Source organism: Ambystoma mexicanum, chromosome 2p, assembly GCF_040938575.1.
Source record: "Ambystoma mexicanum isolate Mex_15411 chromosome 2p, UKY_AmexF1_1, whole genome shotgun sequence".
In the NCBI taxonomy this organism is placed as follows: domain Eukaryota; kingdom Metazoa; phylum Chordata; class Amphibia; order Caudata; family Ambystomatidae; genus Ambystoma; species Ambystoma mexicanum.
The window spans coordinates 1,048,797,370-1,048,818,621 of record NC_090923.1 but is presented as its reverse complement, the minus strand read 5'-3'; the positions used below and the strand labels follow the sequence as shown (position 1 = coordinate 1,048,818,621).

At 46.2% G+C, this 21,252-nt stretch overlaps 1 protein-coding gene and 1 long non-coding RNA gene across 7 annotated transcripts in view; one reads left to right on the top strand and one right to left on the bottom strand.

Annotated features, from left to right (window-relative positions):
• LOC138567091 (uncharacterized) overlaps positions 1-21,252 on the top strand; it is a 229,927-nt gene that overhangs the window by 66,533 nt on the left and 142,142 nt on the right. The window lies entirely within an intron of this gene.
• The window catches only part of TM7SF2 (transmembrane 7 superfamily member 2), a 224,692-nt gene that overhangs the window by 85,617 nt on the left and 117,823 nt on the right, over positions 1-21,252 (bottom strand). For all 6 annotated transcript variants that reach the window (XM_069644955.1, XM_069644950.1, XM_069644951.1 and 3 more), the window contains 2 exons: positions 15,622-15,702; positions 4,747-4,869 (listed from right to left, as the gene is read on the bottom strand). In XM_069644955.1, the coding sequence (XP_069501056.1) occupies positions 4,747-4,869; positions 15,622-15,702 (204 nt within the window). The remainder of the gene's footprint in view (positions 1-4,746; positions 4,870-15,621; positions 15,703-21,252) is intronic.

Genomic DNA, 21,252 nt, shown 5'->3' with positions numbered 1-21,252 from the left:
TCAATTGGTGGATGGCGGACATTGCTGAATGCGAAGCTTAGCCCGCTTATGGGTCAAATGCGAATAATTTCCGCGAAATACTGCAGTTTTTCTCTTTTGCCCCTTATTCAATTTTACATCATGAAAATAGAGCCCATTTTGCTCTATGCGCTCGATATATGTTTGTTGCAGCTGGGGCCTTTGTTAAACCAGATCCAAGGAGAACTTTGGAAGAAAATCTTAGGGCTACCAGGCTATGTACCAAATTCCATCATACTACATGAGTTGGGGCTCTATCCTCTGGCTGATAAATATCTTTGGAGGAAGTTAAATGCTTTCTATAAAATCCTTTTGCCTCCCCCAAATTCACTTTATGAGGATTTTCAGTTAATGTTAGATAAAAATTGCCCGGCTTCGGTTTTAGAAGCGAAGGAAGTAATAATGGAGACTTTAACTTCGCTTAATATGACTTTGTTGGACTTGATTAATACCCCAATTAAAGTTAAAACTCGCTTCTTTCGCAACTCTTGGGCACAAAATTCTGATAAGATCGGGGGTTATTCCTCCTTTTCGACCTATGCTATGTTTAGACATGCAATTACTCCAAGGTTGCCTTATATCCTATGTTTTCCTGACAAAAGGGCTAGACAGATTTATATGCGTTTCCGTCTGGATCTTATCCACACTGGAGCTCGTATTCGGTTTTGGGCTGTGTATAGGGATTTGGCGAGGTGGGATGAATGTCGATTTTGCCAGAATAAGTTTGAAAATGAAACTCTTGAACATCTCTTTATGCACTGTGAATTTTTCGCTAAGCAAAGGTTATGCTGTTTGGATTCTGTGTTTTTCTCTTATTCTAAGTTTGAAGCCAACTTAGTATGGTTAAGATGTATGCAGGGTTCCTCAAATGCCATTATTTTGGCAACTGTTAGACTTGTTTCACTGATTGAAGAACAGCTGCTACCAATGAATTGTACACTTTTTAATAGGATGGGTTTGGCCTATCCCCATGGGTAATAAGGGGTATGGATGCAGTAACTAGCTTTGTACCTCGCTTAATTGCTGTTTTTTTCCTCTGTTTTTGTTTGTGTTTATGCTCGTTTTGTTTGATTGCTTGTTGTGTTCTCTCTTTTTGCCTCTGGTTATCATGCGTATGGGAGTTTCTAGGTGGTGGGTACTTTATTATGAAGTATTGTAGGCGATTTTTTGTTGTGCCTACTGTGTATTTGTAATTGTATATTTGAATGGTTCTGTCTTAAGGTATTCTTTAGAGGAAATGAATTTAGGTGAGGTGACGCAATATTATTGTATTAATTTCATGTATATAACATGTTTTTAAATGTATTTTTATGATGATCAAATTTTGTAAAGGTGTAAAGTAAATTTACTACCAAAACAATAAGAAAAAAAAAAAAAATCTCTTTATGGTCTTGCTCCCAACTATCTTACTGAACTTACATCTTTCTATACTCCATCCCGCTCTCTGCGGTCTTCTGCCAATTTTAGACTTTTGTTTCCTCGTCCTCCCTCAGTCTCGTTTACGATCTTTTGAACTTCTTGCTCCTCTCCACTGGAATGCGTTTCCAATCCCTCTACGCTAGATTACTGTCATTATGTCTTCCGTGGTTCTCTCAAAACACAATTACCTCTACACCCTTCAGTGATTGTAATCTGGTTTCAATTGTCTATTCAATTGTTATTGTACAGCGCTTTAGCTTAAGGCGCTCTATGAAAGACCAATAAAATACAAAATACAAATCATAGGGTGCCTGGTACTCAAGGCATAATTGGCTTTCGTATATGTTGGTTTGCATTCCGGCACAATTCTGGAAATGTTTTTTAGCCCATGTTTCTGTCCCGTTGTTTGTATGTCCTTGACTGTGGCATTTGGTTTTGTACAGTAAAAATGCCTCTACAAACTACCCAGTCCATGGTGGCAGGGATGTGCCGTTCTCTGCATTTCCGGAAGTCTTGTGCTGTAAGGGGTGCCATTTTGCTGGTATATTTTCCGGGCTCGGATGATAACTCAGGGGCAACACACTGATCTTGGAAGTAAGGCAATACAATGCAGCACTGGTTCGATCACTGGTCCTGTGCTTAGAGGTTGGACTCCAGCATGAAGTGCGATTAATCAACCACGCGTAATGAGTAGCTCATCTTCACAATGGGAGCATTTCCCAGCTTTATCTACATGGGGAAATTCTACTCTCGGAACTGGGATCTAGTTCTGAACAACCGTCTACTGGATCTTGGATTGTCCGTCTGTTTCTATGCAGTCCTGATGTCGCACTGCTTCCATTGAGTTCCTGGAGTATTTAATAGCATTTAGTCTTAGGGGGTCAGCCTAACATTTGCGGTGCAGGAAAAGTGGCAGGAAAAGTGGTGGTAATTCCACTCCGCAAAAGTACAGGTTTGCTGGTGGGGTTCACTGATTCACCTCCAGCCAAGAACTGGAGGTAAATCAAGCCCCCTCTGGCAAAAAACAGCCAGTGTTACTGGCACCATTATTACCGGTGCTGGTAATACCGGCAATACCCTCGATGGAGTCCCACAGGAATGGGGATTTACCATAAATTGGCAGTGGATTAATGGCTGGGGATACCGCATTGAGCGAGGTTGATGTTGCCCTGAGTGGACATCAATGGCAAAAGATGCCATTAGACAGTTATTTTCTATTGCAACTACCGCTGCGAAATCTGCAATTCTAATACATATCCCCCACGCCTACTAGGTACATTCCTCAATAAAGGTGAAATGTTCCATTTATTAAGTCATAGCAAAGAGCTTGTCCTTTGAAAAGATCTATCAAACTTTGGAGATATTTGAAGTCTTCCTCGTGCTCTTTTTCTATAGGGTGACCATTCATTGTTGCTTTGGCACTCAGCAGTGTCGTACCCTCAATTGTCTATTCCTGTAATTGTCTTTTGGTATTTTGTGAGCGGCCTGCTGCATTGGTACACACGGCATTGGACTCAATCCTATGTGGAACCTGAGCTGAGATGGTGGCTAATACCTTGATTCGAGTCTGTGCTCTGTAAGCATCAAACCTGGTCGATTGCCCTAAGACTCGACTGCCTTTTTCTTGTGTTTACTGCTTTTGATCTAGTGCTCCCAATTTTCTCTTCCTCTCAGTCTTCTTCTTCAGCCCCTTTTCTTCTCTCTTTTCGGTCTCTGAAAGGTGAGTACTCCGTACACTACCTCCTTTCAATGATAGGCATCTGTGCTTAGGTTCCACCTGAATTGCTAAGAGACAGTGGGCATCATAAATTTGCCTGTCCGGGAACTACGGTACCATAAGCTTGCCGGCACTGTAGTTCCCGGACCGGCAAACTGCGAGTTGTGCTCGCGGGTGCCTTTCTGCCCGCCAGGACGGGCCTGGCGGGCAGAAAGGCACCCGCGAGCACATCATGTCGGATGCACCGGCACCGTTATAAACGGTGCCGGTGCATCCGACCTCCCCATTCCCATTCAGCCCCATGGGGCCGATTGGGAGTGGGTAACATCTTTTTTTCCGGTGCCCGCGAATGGGCAATTACTGGGTCCGGCGGGGCCGGAATGCCCCGGTATTTGCCCATTCGCAGGTGGCGTAAAATACTGCAAGTTTGGCGGCAGCCTGCCGGTTTTACCGGCAAGGCTACCGCCAAACTTGTAATGAGGCCAATTGTGCGTTGATTCAGGCTTGTTGGTTTAAGGTGCTCCCTAATCCTAGTTTCCTGTCATGTTATAAGACTGAAAAGCACCACTATCTCTATTTCTAGTGAACCTTGGACTGTCTTCCTCGTCCCCTGCCAACCACTAATATCATGTATCATTGCATGCCTCTATATTCTCATATTCTCCTCTGTGACTATGTCCACAGATATATTGCTTGATCCAGGCTTGGCTTTGACTCCAGCCACTTTGTGTCCAGCCTGGTATGTAGCTTATTTTCATAAGCGCTAAATAGCTTCTCCTGGATCCAATGTTGTATGTATTGACAGGATGTGTCCTTCAAAGTCTTCTCTTGCGCGCCATTAAAAAACGTCAATCCCAATATCGAAGTTTGAATGCCAGGCTTTCCCAAACTGCTGTTGACATTGCTAGGGACACTGGTTTTTACTGGGATCAGAATTCTACATGATATTGGACACATTGGCCCTACATTACAATACTGTTCACGGTATCCAGTGATAAAGTCGAATGGGAAAAGGTCGCCACGGCCGACATTTCCCCAAATGTGCCCTCCTGAGAATATCAAGCACTTTCCCAAAATATTCTAGGGCTGGAGTTAGAATAGTAAATCATACAAGCATCCTAGAATATGTGTGGGGAAAGCTTTTAGGGGTCAAGGGAAAAAAAGGATTTGCCTACCTGCCGACTTTTTCCCCGGGGACATTGTCACATAGAACTCATGCCAGAAGTTGGGCAAATTCCTGGTGGTGAGCACAACGTATGGGCCCAAGCTATCTGCTAAACCTTCTCCACTAGAGATAACCATATTTCTCCTCAACTCTTACACGGCCATCTAAACAATCCTAGCATCACTCCTAATTATTATTTGTAATACCCAGCTATTCCATGCAACTCTCAACACATTGCCTAACTTATGATTTCTTGGGTCAATTAAAAATTCAAATTCCACCTGGCCCCAGGAATCTTTCCAATATAGTTATAGTTGCTGGGAATATTTTGTAGATACCAGTTAACATCCTGTATTGTTAGAGGCCCCCCCAGCCAGCCCATTCCCACTGTCTCATTGGTGAGGACCCTTGGCAGTGGAGTACTCACCACAGGGCAGGGACCAGGCCAGAGCCATGATCAGATCCCCCAAGTAGTTTGGATGCCGGACAATGCCCCACCAACCGGACACAAGAAGGCGCTTTCCTGTCGCAGTGGGAATGGTCTCCAAACCTAGAGGAGAAACGGAGAGAAGACAGCTGGTCAGGTATCAGTCGAGGATAGCGTTCTTTGTCATGGCGCACACATGCCCCATGCCGGGATCAGACGGGCATGGTGGGAGTGTGGCGGTGTTAGCAACCTAGAAGCTGGCAGACTAAGGTGAAACGTGCTATCCAGCAAAGGCAAGAAGATGGACTACATTAGATTTGGCTTCAAAATAGTACGACTATACACAGTGCACATAGGTCAGGATTTGCAGTCGATTACCTCATATTTACACAATATCTGTGCCTCTTGTGAGTAGTGTGTGTTGATAGGAGTCCAGCGTGTCCTGGTGTGGATCCTGTCTGTGTCCATTGGTATGAATTTTGCATCTCTGTGTGGAGCCTATTTCTGATGCTTGGACTGAACAAAATTGGATTTAATTTGGGGTAGTCATAAATTGTAAACCTTTCTTCAAAAAGCAGCAGGGACCTGTACGTGGAATAAGATGTGGGGGGGTGGGATGCAGGAGTAAGGGATTGGAGGTGAGGCATGCAGCAGGTGTAAAGGGTGCTTGAATGAATCTTCCTGAGACAGACATGGATGCCACAATATATGTTAAACTAGTCCCATCCATGGCCTTTGCTATAGCTCAGGGAAATGCAGCATTACATCTGTGGTGCTGATGCAGTGCCTACCATGGATGCATGGAGGGAAGGATTGAACATATACTTGCACGGATGACGCCCAACAAGGCTGAAACATGTCTAGGGATGCTTGTGGTCTCGTGCAGAAGGGATGCGACCTAGCAGTTCGGGCTGGACAGCCCCTTTTGAGGTGGGACCAAGCCCGATTTGCAAATGGTCTTTCCTCTTCTGTAATGGCTTGGCAGGCGAAGAACGGTGGTCTGGAGGGTTGCCCAGAGCTATGCCTATGGTTATGATTAATTCAAAACCTTCCAGCCATCACCTTTTGTTTTGCTTGCATATGGAATGTCTGATACACAAGAATAGGGGATGTCCATAGTCATTTGGGATGTCATGCAGCAGATAGAGGGATGTGTTGCCTGGAGCTGGGTGGGGCATAGAATGTGTCCCAGAGGGACACAGCAATTCCAGAGCCATCCACCAAGAGTATAATCTTGGAAGGAAAAGTGACACAGCTATAGTATGCACATCATTCTTCTTGTTTTTATTTGCTTGATTACAGAGGGCGTTAGCTATCCTCAGTGTGCAATAATGTTGTAAATGCTCGCTCTTTCTACCGCAAAATGGTATAAAGAAAATGTAAATCAAGTTATTTTATTTGAGGACAGCTAGTGGCTTTTCATGCATTGATACAGGAATTCCACAGCTTATTCTTCACCTGGTTTCTTGATTGAAAGGAGGGAGGGAATATAATTGAATGAATAACTGGCTGCTGCTCCTCCGTCTCAGGCCTCATCTAGCTCGAATCTGGCGACAGGCAGATTTTTGGTGTTGTGGTTACAGTTAGAGAGTACCTCAGCCTGAGATGGCAGCCACTTTGTTGTGACTACCTTACATAGGAACTATTTTTAACTATTTACTTTTCATTTTCTTAAAGGTGTGAGTGCACCCATGTTCACCAGAGTAGTGTAGAAGATGAAAAGCATCACACAAAACAGTCAAATAAATGTGACGCAGCCTTAAATCAGGCGGGAACACTGAAACGACAAGAGGGCTCAATAAAATGACCTTAGGCTGTGCCACCAAACAGACCTCAGCATACACTACATCACCTCAATAGCCGAGAGCCACACCCAGGCCTGTGTTTCCTAAAATGTAGATAGTTGGAAATAGATTCCATGTGAGGAAGGCGAGTGGTCCAAAGTCTCACCAAGCGTGAGAAAAAAGGCTTGATGTCTGGTAGTGATCTTCAGATGCTTAGAAACCTTAAAGCAATACAGCCCTGCGCTCCGCAGTACCCGAAACCCAAGAGCTAGGCAGCTCTCTGCAAGATAGGGACGACTGACTGTGTACTCCCTTGTGAGTTAGGGCACACATCTAAACCAAGATGCAGTTATCCTGCAAAAGGCAATGTGGCGGAGGAGCAACCTGATAAAACTGCATGGCACCTGTCACCAACCTGACAGTGGCATGGATGACTGCTTTTAAGGTGCAAGAGTGGGGGCAGGCAACCCTATCAAGATTGCGTTACCAGAGGCAATGCAGTCCATCACATCTGCCTGTACCGTTGTGCGGTAGCCCAAATGTGGCATTAACAGTCGTATTGTATTGTATCGAGAGTATGAACATGGGAATTAGGCTCGTGGCACAAAGATCTCTCCAGCAGCTAACTTAAAGATTTGGCAGACAGAGGCAAAGAGTGCCAACCTCCATTCTCTGCCATTTCACTCATCCACACCTAGATTGCCACAACCTTTAATGAGCAGAGGCTGCGGCTTGAAGGTGTTGCACCTCAGGACTACCTATTATTAGTGTTGTTAGACAATGAACTGAGATGAGTGTCGAGGAAGAAGAACACACCTACCATGTCCTTTGAGACATATTGTAGCATCTAAGAAGGCTTTGTCAGGGGCTAGAGATGACTCACGTGCCACTTGCTGGGTGTTTTCTGTGTCCTGAAGGGAACTGCTTCCAATGGGTATGATATAAATCCGTACTACAAAGGCGGGTCTATACTGTTTTTCTGTGGAGTTGAGCTTCACGTATGAATTGATGGCCATGAAGCCTTAAGGTAGAGTTGGCCATCTTCATCGGACTGGTGTAGGTGGAGGCCCTGGATAGAAAGGATAACCCTATTGGTTCTGTGGAGAATTTAGAGATCACAGGGGGAGATCATGGAGCCATGGTGAAGTCTACATGTTACTCACAGGAACAGGGACTTTATAAGATCCATTTGGGGAAACTGACTTTGTCTCTGTCAGAGCTCTACAGCTCACAGTCCACTGACTTGGACTAACGTGACCTTCTCTGCAAGCTTTGCATGCCCAGCACATGCGTTATACATTCTTGTTCTAATTGTAGCAGGCAACATTATCCCTAATGCTATATCCTGCACACGTTCATGTGCTGATCATGGGTCTCCCGTTTGGGTAAAAGCTGTCGCCATCCAGTGCAGAACTGTAGATCCCTAAAATGAGTACTTCTGAGAAAAGAATCCATCCCCATCTGTATGACTTAATATATCACATCTTTAGTTGGGCAAACATAAAAAAGTACACCAATAGTTAGCCAGTCCTGCGAGTCACGGGGAGATGAGATGGATCCGGCAGATCGCGAGTCTTGGAATACTGACCAATGTGAGATGCAGAGCCCCATTTGCCTCATTTTTAATCTCCATCGAAACCCCCTCCCCCAATTCCTTTCTGTATCCAGATCAACAATACAGATCCCGGATACTGTTGCGAGGGGTATATTTTGTTTCTTTGTCTCCGTCATTAGACGCATGGTTCTGCAACCTTTGGCTCCCCAGATGTTTTGGACTACTACTCCCATCTGCCCAAGCCAGCACTGTCAATAGTGAGTAATCATGGGAGCCGAAGTCCAACACAACTGGAGCCACAGATTGCAGACCCCTTGCACTAGAGGCAGACTTTTAAAATATAAGATAATCACCCTCCCCGCCCCATCTGGTCTGCAGCACTGATTAAGACTTGTCAGGGTGCTGCAGCTCAGAGTCCACTGAAATGCACTAATGTAAGTTTTTTTGTAAACTTTGCATGACCAACAAATGCATTACACATTCTTGCTAAGATATGGAGAAAGGCCTAATTGGAGAGTATGTTAAGAGGTTTAAGTGAGGCAAGGAAGCAAGGATGTTGGTGAGGTCTGGGAGAGGCAGAGGTTGGAATGACCCATTTGTGTATATTGTGGGGATTTTGTCCTGTGGGTGCTTTAGTCCATGAATTGTACTGATTTTATTAAACTTGTTGGCAGATGTGCATTTTTCCATTGTATATGGACTATGCTCAGCTAATAGTTAGCCTCTCGGATGGGGATTTTCCGCAGAGTAACTTCTTTCCTTTGTGTGCAGTGCAGCTTGTTATGAAGTTGAATCAGACTGTATTCTACACCAGAGCTTCTCCTGTCTGCACACACAGGAAAAACATGAATCTCCAAACTCACCCCCATACAGTGTCTACTTTATATGTCCGCAGGACAGCAGGTACTAGGCAGGTCCAGTCTTGGGTGATGTGCCCCACCGTGAAGGTCTTGAAGGATTGTCAGAACATTTTCATAGGTTTTGGTGGGATGCTGTGAGTGAGGGAAGTATGGTGGATTGTGAAGAGGTGCATCGGGTGTCTCCAGTCCAGAGGTATTAGAGGTCTGGGAGCGATATGATGTCATCAAGAGCTTTACTTTGTGCATGCGGTTTGTGATGTGTAGTATGAGGATTAGAGTGCCGAGATGGTTAGAAAGCATTTTGTCACTGCTTAACTTGTCCTGTGTGTATTTTCCGCATGCCACTTTTTCCGAGTATGCTCTTCCCGCTGCACTTTTGGCATCCAGTGTCTTACCTTCACTTTCCTGGTACAGCTGGTCCCATTCCTACTTCCCTTCTCCCTGATCCGTTTGAGATGCAATGCGTGGGAGACCCCGGGAACCCTCACCTCTCCTCCATCTGCCCTTCCCCCTCTTCTACCTCTGTGAGTATGGGGAGAGCCCTGAAAGACCATCCATCACCCCACCCGAGATGCTGCAACTCACCCCTACCCACTTCTTTTCTGCCATCCGCTTGCCCCATTCCTCCTTACCTGACCTGGAGTCATCCTACACCAGGCAGAGAGGCAGACTCACGCACGCACGCACGAACAAACGTGCGCACACACACACACACTCTGGGCCTCCAAACCGGGGTCCGGGCCAAATACCGGGCCATTCCGACCTTGGCGGGCCCGGTATTACCCCATTCAGGGAACCCGGACCATCCCCATTCCCATTTGAACCCCCATATGGCTCAATGGGAATGGGGAGCATGCTAACAATGGGCCCGTTAATGACGGGCCTGTTAGCATGCTGGGCTGCTCGCGGGACCCGCTAAGGACGTCTGGTAAAACCAGGCGTCCAGAGCGGATCCCGCGAGCGGCCCTCGTAATAGGGCAGTAAGGGGTTAACAGCTCCGCCACCTTTACCGGTGCCATTAACCCCTTACCGCCCACCTCGTAATGAGGCCCTCTGTCCTTTTGCTGCATTTACCTTGACATGCATGAAAAGTGTAATTTGCTAATGTGCATGCAGGAAAGCAGGGCACCTGGGTAAGTCACTGCATATCCTGCTGGGATAAAGTGACCAAGGAAGACATTATTTGAGCATGAGAGAGACCTCGTGGATGGAATGGGAAGATGTATATGGTTTTGAAGGGGGAAGTGGCATGCAAGGACTTTGAAGCAGCTATTGGGGGCGTCTTCGAATTTGTTCAGGGGTCAGATGGATTTGTGAATGATCCCTTGACCACCAAGGTTTTTCTGTGTTAGAGTGAGGTGTCAAATGGGGCACCTGCTGGGGATGAGTTAATTAAAGATGTGTGTGGAGGAGGGCGTTAGCCGGTTTGTGTGATGAAAAGGTTGTACAAAGTACAGGGTGTCATGGTGTCAGTTATGTATGCTGCCTGTAGGGCTGCATAGTGAGCAAGGGTACACATCAGGTGGGGTGCATGTATGTTTTGGTGATGGTGGGGATTAGGATGGTTATGGGGTGTCAGGGGGTTTCAGGCACGGGACTGCACGCTGGCCGTAGTCATGTGGTGCAAGGGTCCTGCCCTGCTCATGCTCCAATAGGCCCTTATCTGAGGATTCCCAGGCTGGCCGCCCATATAGGAACACCAATGAAAGGAGCAGGGGCACATGATTAATCACCAGCGTCAAGAGAGAGGCAGAACAACCCAGGCAGGAAGCATTTTGGGTGTTTTTTCATGCGTTCCTGCTTTTCAGTGTTTCTTCGTGTAAGTCCGGTCTGCGACAGCCTTGTAGTCCTGTAGGCACCTCTTAGTGTGAATCTTTTCTTCCTCAGTTAGGTGGTGTGAGCCATTTGAGGTGATCCAAATAATAATGATTGTTTTTATAAAGTCAACCATGAACTAAATTATCTCTAGCCAATGAAATATGAGCGGTTAATTATTAACCTTTAATATTACTAACTGAACGTCACTCGTTTCGAAAGTCCCGGGAAGGCTGAAGGGCGCTGCAAGGATTCCAACCTGCAGCTCAAAAGTCCCTGGAAGGACAGGTAGGTCATGTAGCCACAGTGGAATAGGAAGAAATTACCTAATATGATTTACCGACCTTACAAAAAGACCTATAACACATACCACCAAAAGCTCGAACTACCAAAAGTTCGAACTTTTTTTTTAGTATGCGTTTTGGTGGGTCAGTAAATAAAAAATAAAAGCCGGTGCCTGCGGGGTTGTCCCCTGCAACACCCCTCTCACTATACTATACAGTATACTGGGCGGGGATTGCGGGGGACACCCCCGAAGCTCACCCGAGCAAAAATTAAACAAAAAGAAAGAAAAAAAAGAAAAATTGAAAACAAAGCACCGTGTGGCTCCGGTTCTCAATCATAGAAGTGAAAGGGAACCAGCGCCGCAGTGACACAGCGCGTCTGAAGGAAAGGTAAGTAGGGGCCTGAGGGGGTGGTGGGGGTGTGTTGGGGGTCTGAATGCGGGTGTGTGTGAGGGTGTGTGTTTGAATCTGTGTGATTTTCAATGGATGTCCGCATGGGAAATGTGCGGACATTTTTGTGTTGCGTACATTTCCCATTTCGGACATTTCTGTCGCTGACCATTCCACAAGGGTAAAATCACACAGATCCGCCACAGTACCCGCTGGGCTGCCAGACTGCTAATTCAGAGGTCTCTGGCACCTTTAGCAGAGTCCCTGACCTTGGGCCAGAGCAGGTGACGTAAAACAAGTGGGGCGCTCTTTGCTCTTTCAGAGAATGCTGAGGCATGGGCAGGAAACAAACGATGCAATATTTTATGCCAGAAAATCCATTTTCAGTTTTCCAATGCATATGGGAGGGAATCATTAAAAGGAAGCTAAGCGCATGATGAAATAAGGCAGTAGGTTTAAAAAATAAATAAACTAACTAAAGATGGCAAGAAAATGGATGCTAAAGGACCTCGTTCTGAGTAGTGCAGTAAGAATAAATCATGCACTATTTCCAAATACGGCACGTTTTACTACTACGACTAATACTGCGGCTTTCATTACTCAAACTCTGTAAAACCACCTACTTTTGTGCGGAGGTTAGTACCGCCACACAAAGGTGTTAACAGATGCAGGTTTGTTGCATGTCTTTAATGGAACTACACAATGGGGAATAACTTTACAGTCCACATGACTCTAAATAACCCTTTATAGTACAATTACTACATGCATGTAACTTGGCACAACATGTGTAGAGACGCCAAATTTGTGACGGCTGCTGTAGGAAACTTTTTCTTCAAATGGGAGTGCACTCATATGAAATCAATTTCCTTGTGTCATAATATTTAAAGGCGTTGTGGCAGATTAAGGCCACAGGGTCCAGTTCGAGTGGACATTTCCTTGTTTATGCTAAAAAGTGAACAACTTACATAGGGCCTCATTAGGAGTTTGGAGGCAGCCATGCCCTCAATAAGGGCATGGCTGCCTCCAAACTCGGGTCCGGGTCTGGGTCCCCTGAATGGGGAAATACCGGGCCATTCCGACTTTGGAGGGCCCGGTATTTCCCCATTCAGGGAACCCGGACCCGGACCATCCCCATTTGAGCCCCCATAGGGCACAATGGAAATGGGGAGCATGTCAACAACGGGCCCGTTGATAACAGGCCCATCGTTAGCATGCTAGGCCCCTCGCGGGACCCGCAAAGGACGTTTGGTCTGACCAGACGTCCTGAGAGGGTCCCGAGAGCGGACCTTGTAATGCGGCGGTATGGGTTTAACGGCGCAGGCAGCATTACCGGCGCTGTTAAACCCATACCGCCTCACTCCAAGATTTATAGCAACGATTGTTTTTCCTGCACATGTACTCACAGTTACCAAACTGCCCAAAAAATTACCTAATTCCTTAAAACTGTTGCAGTCTTCAGGGTTCCATATCAAACCAACTTTCAAAAGACACCTCTCTCAATAACATTTTATGAATTTGGTTGATTTTTGAAGATCGCCCTCCCCCTATGTACTTTAGGGAGAGAAGGGATTTATCCACCTACACAATGCTGTAAACGGAAAAAAAAGTAATGGGGGAACCCTCTCATACTTTGTGGGGTGGGCCAAGGGGAGGGGGGGGCGGGCAGAGGGACGTGGTCCCCGGCTAGGGCATGCAATACGGTGGGCCTCATTACGAGGTTGCCGTTATCCTGGCGGTAATATACCGGCATCCTGTAACACCATTACTGGCACTCGGTCTGGCAGAATTACCGGTGGATTCCGAGTGCCGGTAAGTGATGTTAATCCCCATTCCACAGAGTCCCATAGGACTCCATGGGGGGGATTTTCAGTAATACCGGCGCTGGTAATACCGGCTATTTTTGCCAGTAGGGTGCCGGAATTACCTCCAGCCACCTCAACGGCAAACTTGGACTTTGTCAGCGTGGTAATGTGCCATTAAACAGAATTACTGTCATGTAATTACTGCACTGGCAAACTCCCAACGAGGCACAGCATCTCTTCATAGAACCCAATACTGGCAATGTGCATAAAAGCAAAACGCATTATGGGAACATAAGAATGTGCACAATTTTAAATTGGATTCAGTAAGAAACCCTTTTGAGCGAATAATAGAAGTTGGGCTCTGCAGTTTTCATTGGTCACACTACTCACCCTAAGAAAAGAAATTCTGTACACTGCAGGACATATATACCAGTTTGGACAGCTGCAACACATGCGTGAGCCTTGGCTGTTTCTGCATTCAGTTTCCTGTGCTGAGTTTATTGAAAGTGCATTTGCTGAAACGTGAGTTTGCTCGTGCATCTGATAACTCACTTGCAGGGAGGATCCTGTTCTGAAGTCAAGTTATCATGCAGCGCCGTTGCAGCTCGTTTCCTGTGCTGCACATACACTCATAATTTCCTGCTACTTCCTACCACCCGTAGCTATTTCTTTTTAACACAAACTATTTCTCCTTTGTTCAATATGGTTTTTGGGTGTATGTTATTCAGAAGTTGTGATTGATGTTTTTCAAAAAAGGTTTTTACCCGACTCAGGGGCGGGACTAGACGTGTGCAGCATATGCGGCTGCACTTGGCCCCGCCCTGCTAGGGTCCCGCACTGAGGTTGCCGTTGACCCCCTGTTGCAGGCTGCAGCGTGGGCCTTGTGCTCAGAGTACCTGAGCTCATGGGCGGGACACGCTGCAGCCCGCATGATGAAGGGGAAGCTTGCCGGAATATCTTTTTCAAAAGTGGCTGTTCCACCTGGAGGTTTGGCTCCCTTCTGTTTCTCGGGTGAAGTAACTTGTTACCCGTCAACCTCGTGCTGCGACTCAGAAGAGACAAACCCTCCGCCCCCATATCCCCTGCCCAGTGGCCCAATAGGCACTGGGGGCCTCATAAGCACTGATCACTTTCACTCTTAAGGTAGAGCGTTTAAAGTGGGTGCAATTTACTATTGATGGCCTATTTAAGAGATTATTGTTGTGTTAAGAACTGCAAAGGAGCATTTTTATTTTGAAAGCACAAGCAAAGCAGCAGTTCGCTGCCAAAAATCTGTGCCTTCCTCCAGCATAATTAAACATATTGCACAAAACCGTTTGAGCTATTTGCCTTATTTCCACATGTCTATATTTAGCAAGCCGAAAAGCGTTTCAGTACAATGTAACATTTTCCTCACGTTATATATGAAGTATGCAAGTGAGCCATTAATATGTTACCAAGGATGTGACCAGTGAGGTGGTCATCCTGGACACTGGAGGGGATTTTTTCTCTGGTTCTGGCCCTGTGCTGATTTTCAGGGCACAAGTCGATACATGTGATTGGACAGCGTCCGCCCAGTTTTTTCAATGGGTAGACGCAACCCCGATTCTGTGTTTTTGAGGCCAGCATTAAAAAAAGTGTGCTTACTGAAGTATTCAGCTACTAGGATTTCACACCAGGTTGTCATGTTTGCAATGCAGACGCTTACCCAAAAGAACACATAAAAGGGCCATTAAAGCGCATGTCTCGTTTTGATTTTGTTTTCTTTGGAATATTTCATTATACATTGCTGGGCTTAAAAGGTGGGCACCTTTTATACTTTGCTAGGGTAGTTAATGTACATTCTCGTCTTAGATTATTTTTTATTTATATATATATTATTTTTACCATGATTTCGCTGCTGCCTACATATGTAGTGGTCATTATCTTGTGAGGTCACTTGCTGTGATGTCACTTCCTGTGATGTTATGAAATGCAAATCAAGGGACCCACACCTAATGTGACACACTTGGCCCCGCAAATCATAGGGCCGGCCTTGTTACTGTCTTGTATGATTAAAATAAGATACCTCTACTTTTGACGAGCACACAGCGGAAGGAGCGGAAGCTCATTCCAGACCAGTTGTGATCTAACACCTTCTGTCTTTTCTCCTCCTTCTCCCTAATCCAAGTTTATCCTCTTCCTGTTTCTGCCTTTTCTAACTCCATTTTCTCATCCTGCCTACAGCTAAGGATCTGGTAACAACCGGCAGCGTCACAATACACTGAATTTTCGGACAAGGTTTAGACGCCGTAAGACCACCATGGCAGTGAAGGGCACAGTACAAATCCCGAATAAGAACACTCAAACCAATGGGACATATTTTCTTGCCATGGGCAGATGCCATGCCATAAAGAAGCAACTTACCGGCCACCTTTGGGTCATTTGGGTTCCTCCGGAAGGTGTTTTTCTGCGAGTTGGAACCACGGAAGATAATGTAGCCCACAGCTGCAGGGGAAAAGCAAGTGTTACAATAAGAACTAAAAAGTATATATGGAATATATTGCATCACTACTGAGGAAAGTAGAGCTATAAATGGGCACTGGCTGCTGTATATATGTCACACTTGATGGCATGTCTGGAGTGCAAATTGCCTCGTTTCTGCAACGGCAAGAAAAATGAGCAACACGTGAGACCTTCTTTTCTTGGCAACCCTGTTTTTCTTTTTTTATTAATAGGGAGTGCCCCTCCCCCACATTCCCGTTTGCACCTAATTTTCCCCGTCTCCCTTTCCTTGTATCCCTTTTTCTCAGGTTTACTAACCTTTTCCATCCAAAACATTAGATCTGTGGTAGTTATCATACATCTTCAGAATGGGGTCATTAAATTTGCATTCACAACCCTTTACGTCATAATGACTGCAAGCCACACTCTTACGAGTATTGGATATGATACAGAAAAGTATTTTCAATTTTCAGTGTTGTTTAGACTTTCTTTTAAACCCCACATACAAGCCTTCATCTGCAATTGTTTTTTCTCCGCCTCATTGGAACAGCAACAGCACGCGGCATGAGACGCATGCGTGACTTGTCTACAGGCAGACCTCCCGCAACGGAAAGGTTTCCATGATCTGAGCTCAGCGTCATGCCCCACAAATTCCAACAACGAATGGTTGCTGGAGACGCAGGACGAGACAGGGCAGACCACTTTGTGACTGTATTCTCAGAGTAACAGTTGGTCTCTGTGCTGTTATTGTTTAGTTTTGGCTCCTCTGAGGCAAAAGCGCCATCCAAAAGTAGACAAAACGAATCCTCTAGGATAAGAAAGCTGTGGGATGCACTGTATCATTTTTAGTGTCGCTCCACTGCGCCCAACGGACGCTGAAGAAATCTTCAGTTTTGCCGTGGCAGGGATACCTGGGCACTTACATCAGTAGCCAGAAAAGGGTGTGAGCAGAAAGTATGAACCTCGCTTGCTAGCAGGTAGAATTGTAATGCCTGGTTCACGAATAACTGTGAATACAAATGCAATACCTGATATATGATGGTTAACAACTGTCATATGATGGCAGTAGCTGAGCATACTGTGGCAATAAATGGACAATTATTTTTGTACTAGCACATTTGATTACAATAACTGGCAGAATGGTGCAAGTACTAAGGCATGTGCTGGCAAGACTTGACAACACAGCAAACATATTCAATATGCAACTGCCACAATGAGTGGCTTTCTCAACGTTTGTTTCGCCTTGGGCTTCCACCTCTCATTTCTAATGTGTGGGCACTAACTGAATGTTCCTGCTGTCACAGATAGCCTCAATAACACACCAACTCCCAAAATACAGCTCAAGGGTTTTTATTAATTCTCTTAAAAGGGGCTACAAGGGACATCCCTCGTCTAATGAAAGCAAGACCCTTGTAGAGCATACTCTCGCTAGAGCACGCCCAACCTCTCACAAGAGGACAAAAAGGAAATCAAAGTGCATTGCATGAAAAAGACATTTACTGCGCGAGCAAGCGAGGCACAGCACCGCAGCCCTAGCACTCTGACAAGCAGGTCAGGCACAATCCCCTGACAGCCTGCCACCCCTATTATAACCCCTCCTGGACACTCACATATTAAGCCACGGACTAGAATAATCACAGTGAAGCAACTATGTGCAAGCCGTATTTATTTATTGTTAGAAACACCTACATCACTTCCGGGTTGGAATTTTGGCCAGGCGTAACTTCCGAGTCAACCCCTATGATGTCATATCCTGGCCCAGACCTACTAGGGACCGGATATGACGACATAGGGGGGTGTGGAAACCCATCAACACTTTACTGCTGATGAAAGGTATCATTTAACCCTACTGAAAGTGTCTGTGTGATCATTGGGAGGCCACAGGACAGAAGTGACGACCCACAGCGGACATCATGCAAGTCGCCACGCCATCATCAGCATTTCTCCAGTCCCCCGGTAGGTCAACCATACCATGGCTGCAGTAGGAAACCATGTTTGTGACGTACGTGGAGGTAATGGGTGGCACAAACTTCACAGCTGCAAGAGAGGGCCATGCTGCTGACCGCACTAGAGGTGGAAGGCTAGAGAATCTTTGCAGGATTAAAACCCGAAGAGGCGGAAGATGAGGATGACAATATCGATAAAGAGGAGGTGAGGCGGATCGTGAAGAGGTTTTTGTCTAGTGAGAATGTCATACAGCAGAGAATAAGGTTCTACAGTAAGAAACCAGAGCGGAGTGGCGGACTGAGCCAGTGGATGATTATGTTACGAAACAGAGAGCTGGCTGCATTGTGTGCCTTTGTGGATACGTTGGAGGAAAGACTATGCAACATGTTGACCCTGCACACCAACAGCTGCAAGATACAGTATATGTTCATCCTGGAAAAAACGCTGCAGCTGGATAAGGCGATACAAATAGCCAGAGCAGTGGAGGAGACCTCGGGGAGACGGAAGGAATTAGGGGAGTTGCCCCGAGCCAGAGGTACAAATACTACAATTCAAAGGGAGACGTGAGAGATGGCAGCCGGACACCAAGGACAGCAGATCAGTGAGAAGAGAACCGGCCAAATGCTACAAGTTTGCCAGCACCAGTCACCTTGCCAATGATGAGGAGTGTCCAGCCAGGAACAAAAGGCTGTTCAAAGTGGCGCAGATTCAGACACGTGGCCGCTGCCTGCACGTGGAGAGGTAGGAAAATGGCTGCAGCAATACTCAGAGATACAGGTAGGACAGAAGAGTCATTGGAAGACGAGGGATGTTCCACCATAATCATGGTCAACAGCATCACCACTCGCAGGGAAAAGCTGCACTGCGTCATTTAAGTCGACTGCAATGAAACAAGGGTCATGGCTGACTCGGGATCTGACCTTACCATACTACCCCTTGCCGTGCACAAAGACATGGTGGGGAAAGCCTGGGTGCAAGTACGCATTACGAAGGACAGACCAACCATCTGTCAGTAAATGTGCTGGGCTACATACAAAGCACTATTGGATTTAAAGGGAGGGTAACAGAGAGCAAAGTATACCTTTCTGAAAAAGAGGACCAGCCGTGCTGGGTTGGGACGATCAAGCAAAATTGCACATGCTACTAGATGCCAGCGTGGAAGGCCAAGTGCTATGACTCACCTCGGAGGGCCCACCAGTATCCAGAGAAGATTTTCGCAAGCTGTTCTCTGACGAACCAGGCAAAATAAAGAACTATGTGCATAAAATAAAGCTAAAACATGGAGCCGACCCAGTCAAACATAAAGTGAGGATGGTCCTGGCCACAGCAAGAGAAGCACTACAGGAACAGCTAGCCAGGATGCTCAAATACGGGACGATAGAAATTGTAGTGTCATCGGAGTGGTTGAGCCCATTGGTCCTGATCAAGAAACAACACTTGAATGACTTGCGCATATGTATAGATCGCTGTAGCCTGAACCTCGAAGTGGTAACCGATAGCTACCCACTCCCCAGCATTAATGAATTACTCCTCCTAATGAAAGAGGCCAAAGTTTTCTCAAAATTTGACATGAGGGATGCATACCACCAAATTGGCCTACAGAAAGAGTCGAGGTCCCTGACGGCATTCATAACACCATTCGGAACATACCAGTTCATCCACATGCATTTGGTCTGTCTGCAGCCGCCTTGGCTTTCCAACGCATGATGGACTTGCAAATGAGGACAATTGGCAATGTAGTGTACTTCCAGGATGACACTCTGGTATATGCAGCTGACGTCCAAACGCATAATAGGGTGCTTCGTGAAGTGCTGACATGACTACAAGAAGCAGGAGTCCGACTATGATTCGACAAGTGTGTCTTAAGTGCAGATGAAGGCTACAAAATCTCAAGAGTGGGCCTCAGCCCGAAGAAGGACCTGCTCCAGGCTATTGTGAAAGCACCAGATCCGTCCAATAGGGATGAACTGAGATTGTTTCTGGGAATGGCCAAATACGATGCTAAATTTGTACAGAGCTTTTCAGAAACCACAGCTCCTATGCGCACATTAATGAAAAAGGAGTCTGAGTACAAGTGGGGAGCAGTGCAGCAGGAGGTGTTTAAAAAAGTGAAGGATTGCATCACCCATGCCCCCTGTCTACAGCCTTTCAACCCACAATGGAAGACCATTATCACCACAGATGCAAGTTCCTACGGCCTAGGAGCGACATTGATTCAGAGGAAAAGTGAAGTGGAGCAAGCAGTGAGATTTGCCTCAAAGGCACAGTCATGAGCATAGATGAACTTCTTGACAATAGAGAAAGAAATGCTGGCTTACGTATGGGAAGCCGATTATTTCCAGACATACGTCTGGGGCACCACATTCCAACTGGTGATAGACCATAAGCCATTGGTACACATGCTTAGCCCTGGAGGGACGAGAATGGCCACCCCTCGCCTTGCCCGTATGGCAGCAAAACTGCAAATATATACATACAAAGTGGTACATATCCCAGAATGGCGAAATGCGCAGGCGGACTGCATGTCCAGAATGCTGGAGTGAAACATAAACGAGAACTTCCTGAAGGATGAGTGTGTCGTTGCTTCATTGGGAGATCTCCATAGCGAGGAATACCTTGAAGATGAGCAATAAACAATGGAGAGAGGGAGCAGCCAACAACGCCACCACTGCAAAACTCACTCAATGGGTTTAAAACGGCTGGCCAGAAGAAAGAATGATTCCGGAAGGCCTGCGGCCATGCTGGAAAGTATCAGACGAGATATTTGAGGATGCTGATGAGAGGCGACCAAGCCATCCCACCCATTGTGTTGAGTAGAACTATGTGCAGGGCCCACGCATGGTACTTGGTTAGCAACATGACAAGGAGAAGAGTGAGAGAGTCGTACTGGTGGCCGGGCATGGACCCAGACATAAGAATGATGACTGAAAGGTGTGACGATTGCCTATATAGCGACAAGAGATGTAAGTGATGAAAGTGAGGTACGCACCTCTCCAGCCTACAGATATTCAAGGAGTGTGGCAGAAGCTAGGACTTGACATAGGCCCACTGGAACCGATGAGACCTGAGCACAAATACGGCATTGTGTTAATAGACTACCTATTGAAGTGGGTGGAAGTGGAGTTTGTTCCGAACATTACGTCATCCACAGTAATCGAGGTGTTCAAGAACATCTTCCAGAGGGAAGGCCTGCCCAAAGAATTGATCACCGATAATGGTGTCCAATTAGTTTCTCGCGAGATGGACACATTCCTGAGGGAAAACAACATCCACCAAATAAAGGCGGCGCTGTATCACCCCCAAGCAAATGGCTTGGTGGAACAGGCCAATAGGTTCATTGAGGGAGTAATGCAACTAGCCACAGCATCAGGGATGGATCCCTTTTCCACAGTCAACGAAAGCCCACCGACTGACCCCCAACGGGATCACCAACGTATCCCCGTTTCGGATGTTAAGAGGACGCAGGGCAGCATCCACATTGGTCCCTCCATGGATGTCACAAATAATGAAAGACGATGAAGTGAACATGGAAGAATTGGTATGGAGAATGAAGAGCAAGGCACTCATGAAGGAATGAAATGACAAGAGAAGGGCGTCCCAGGGCAG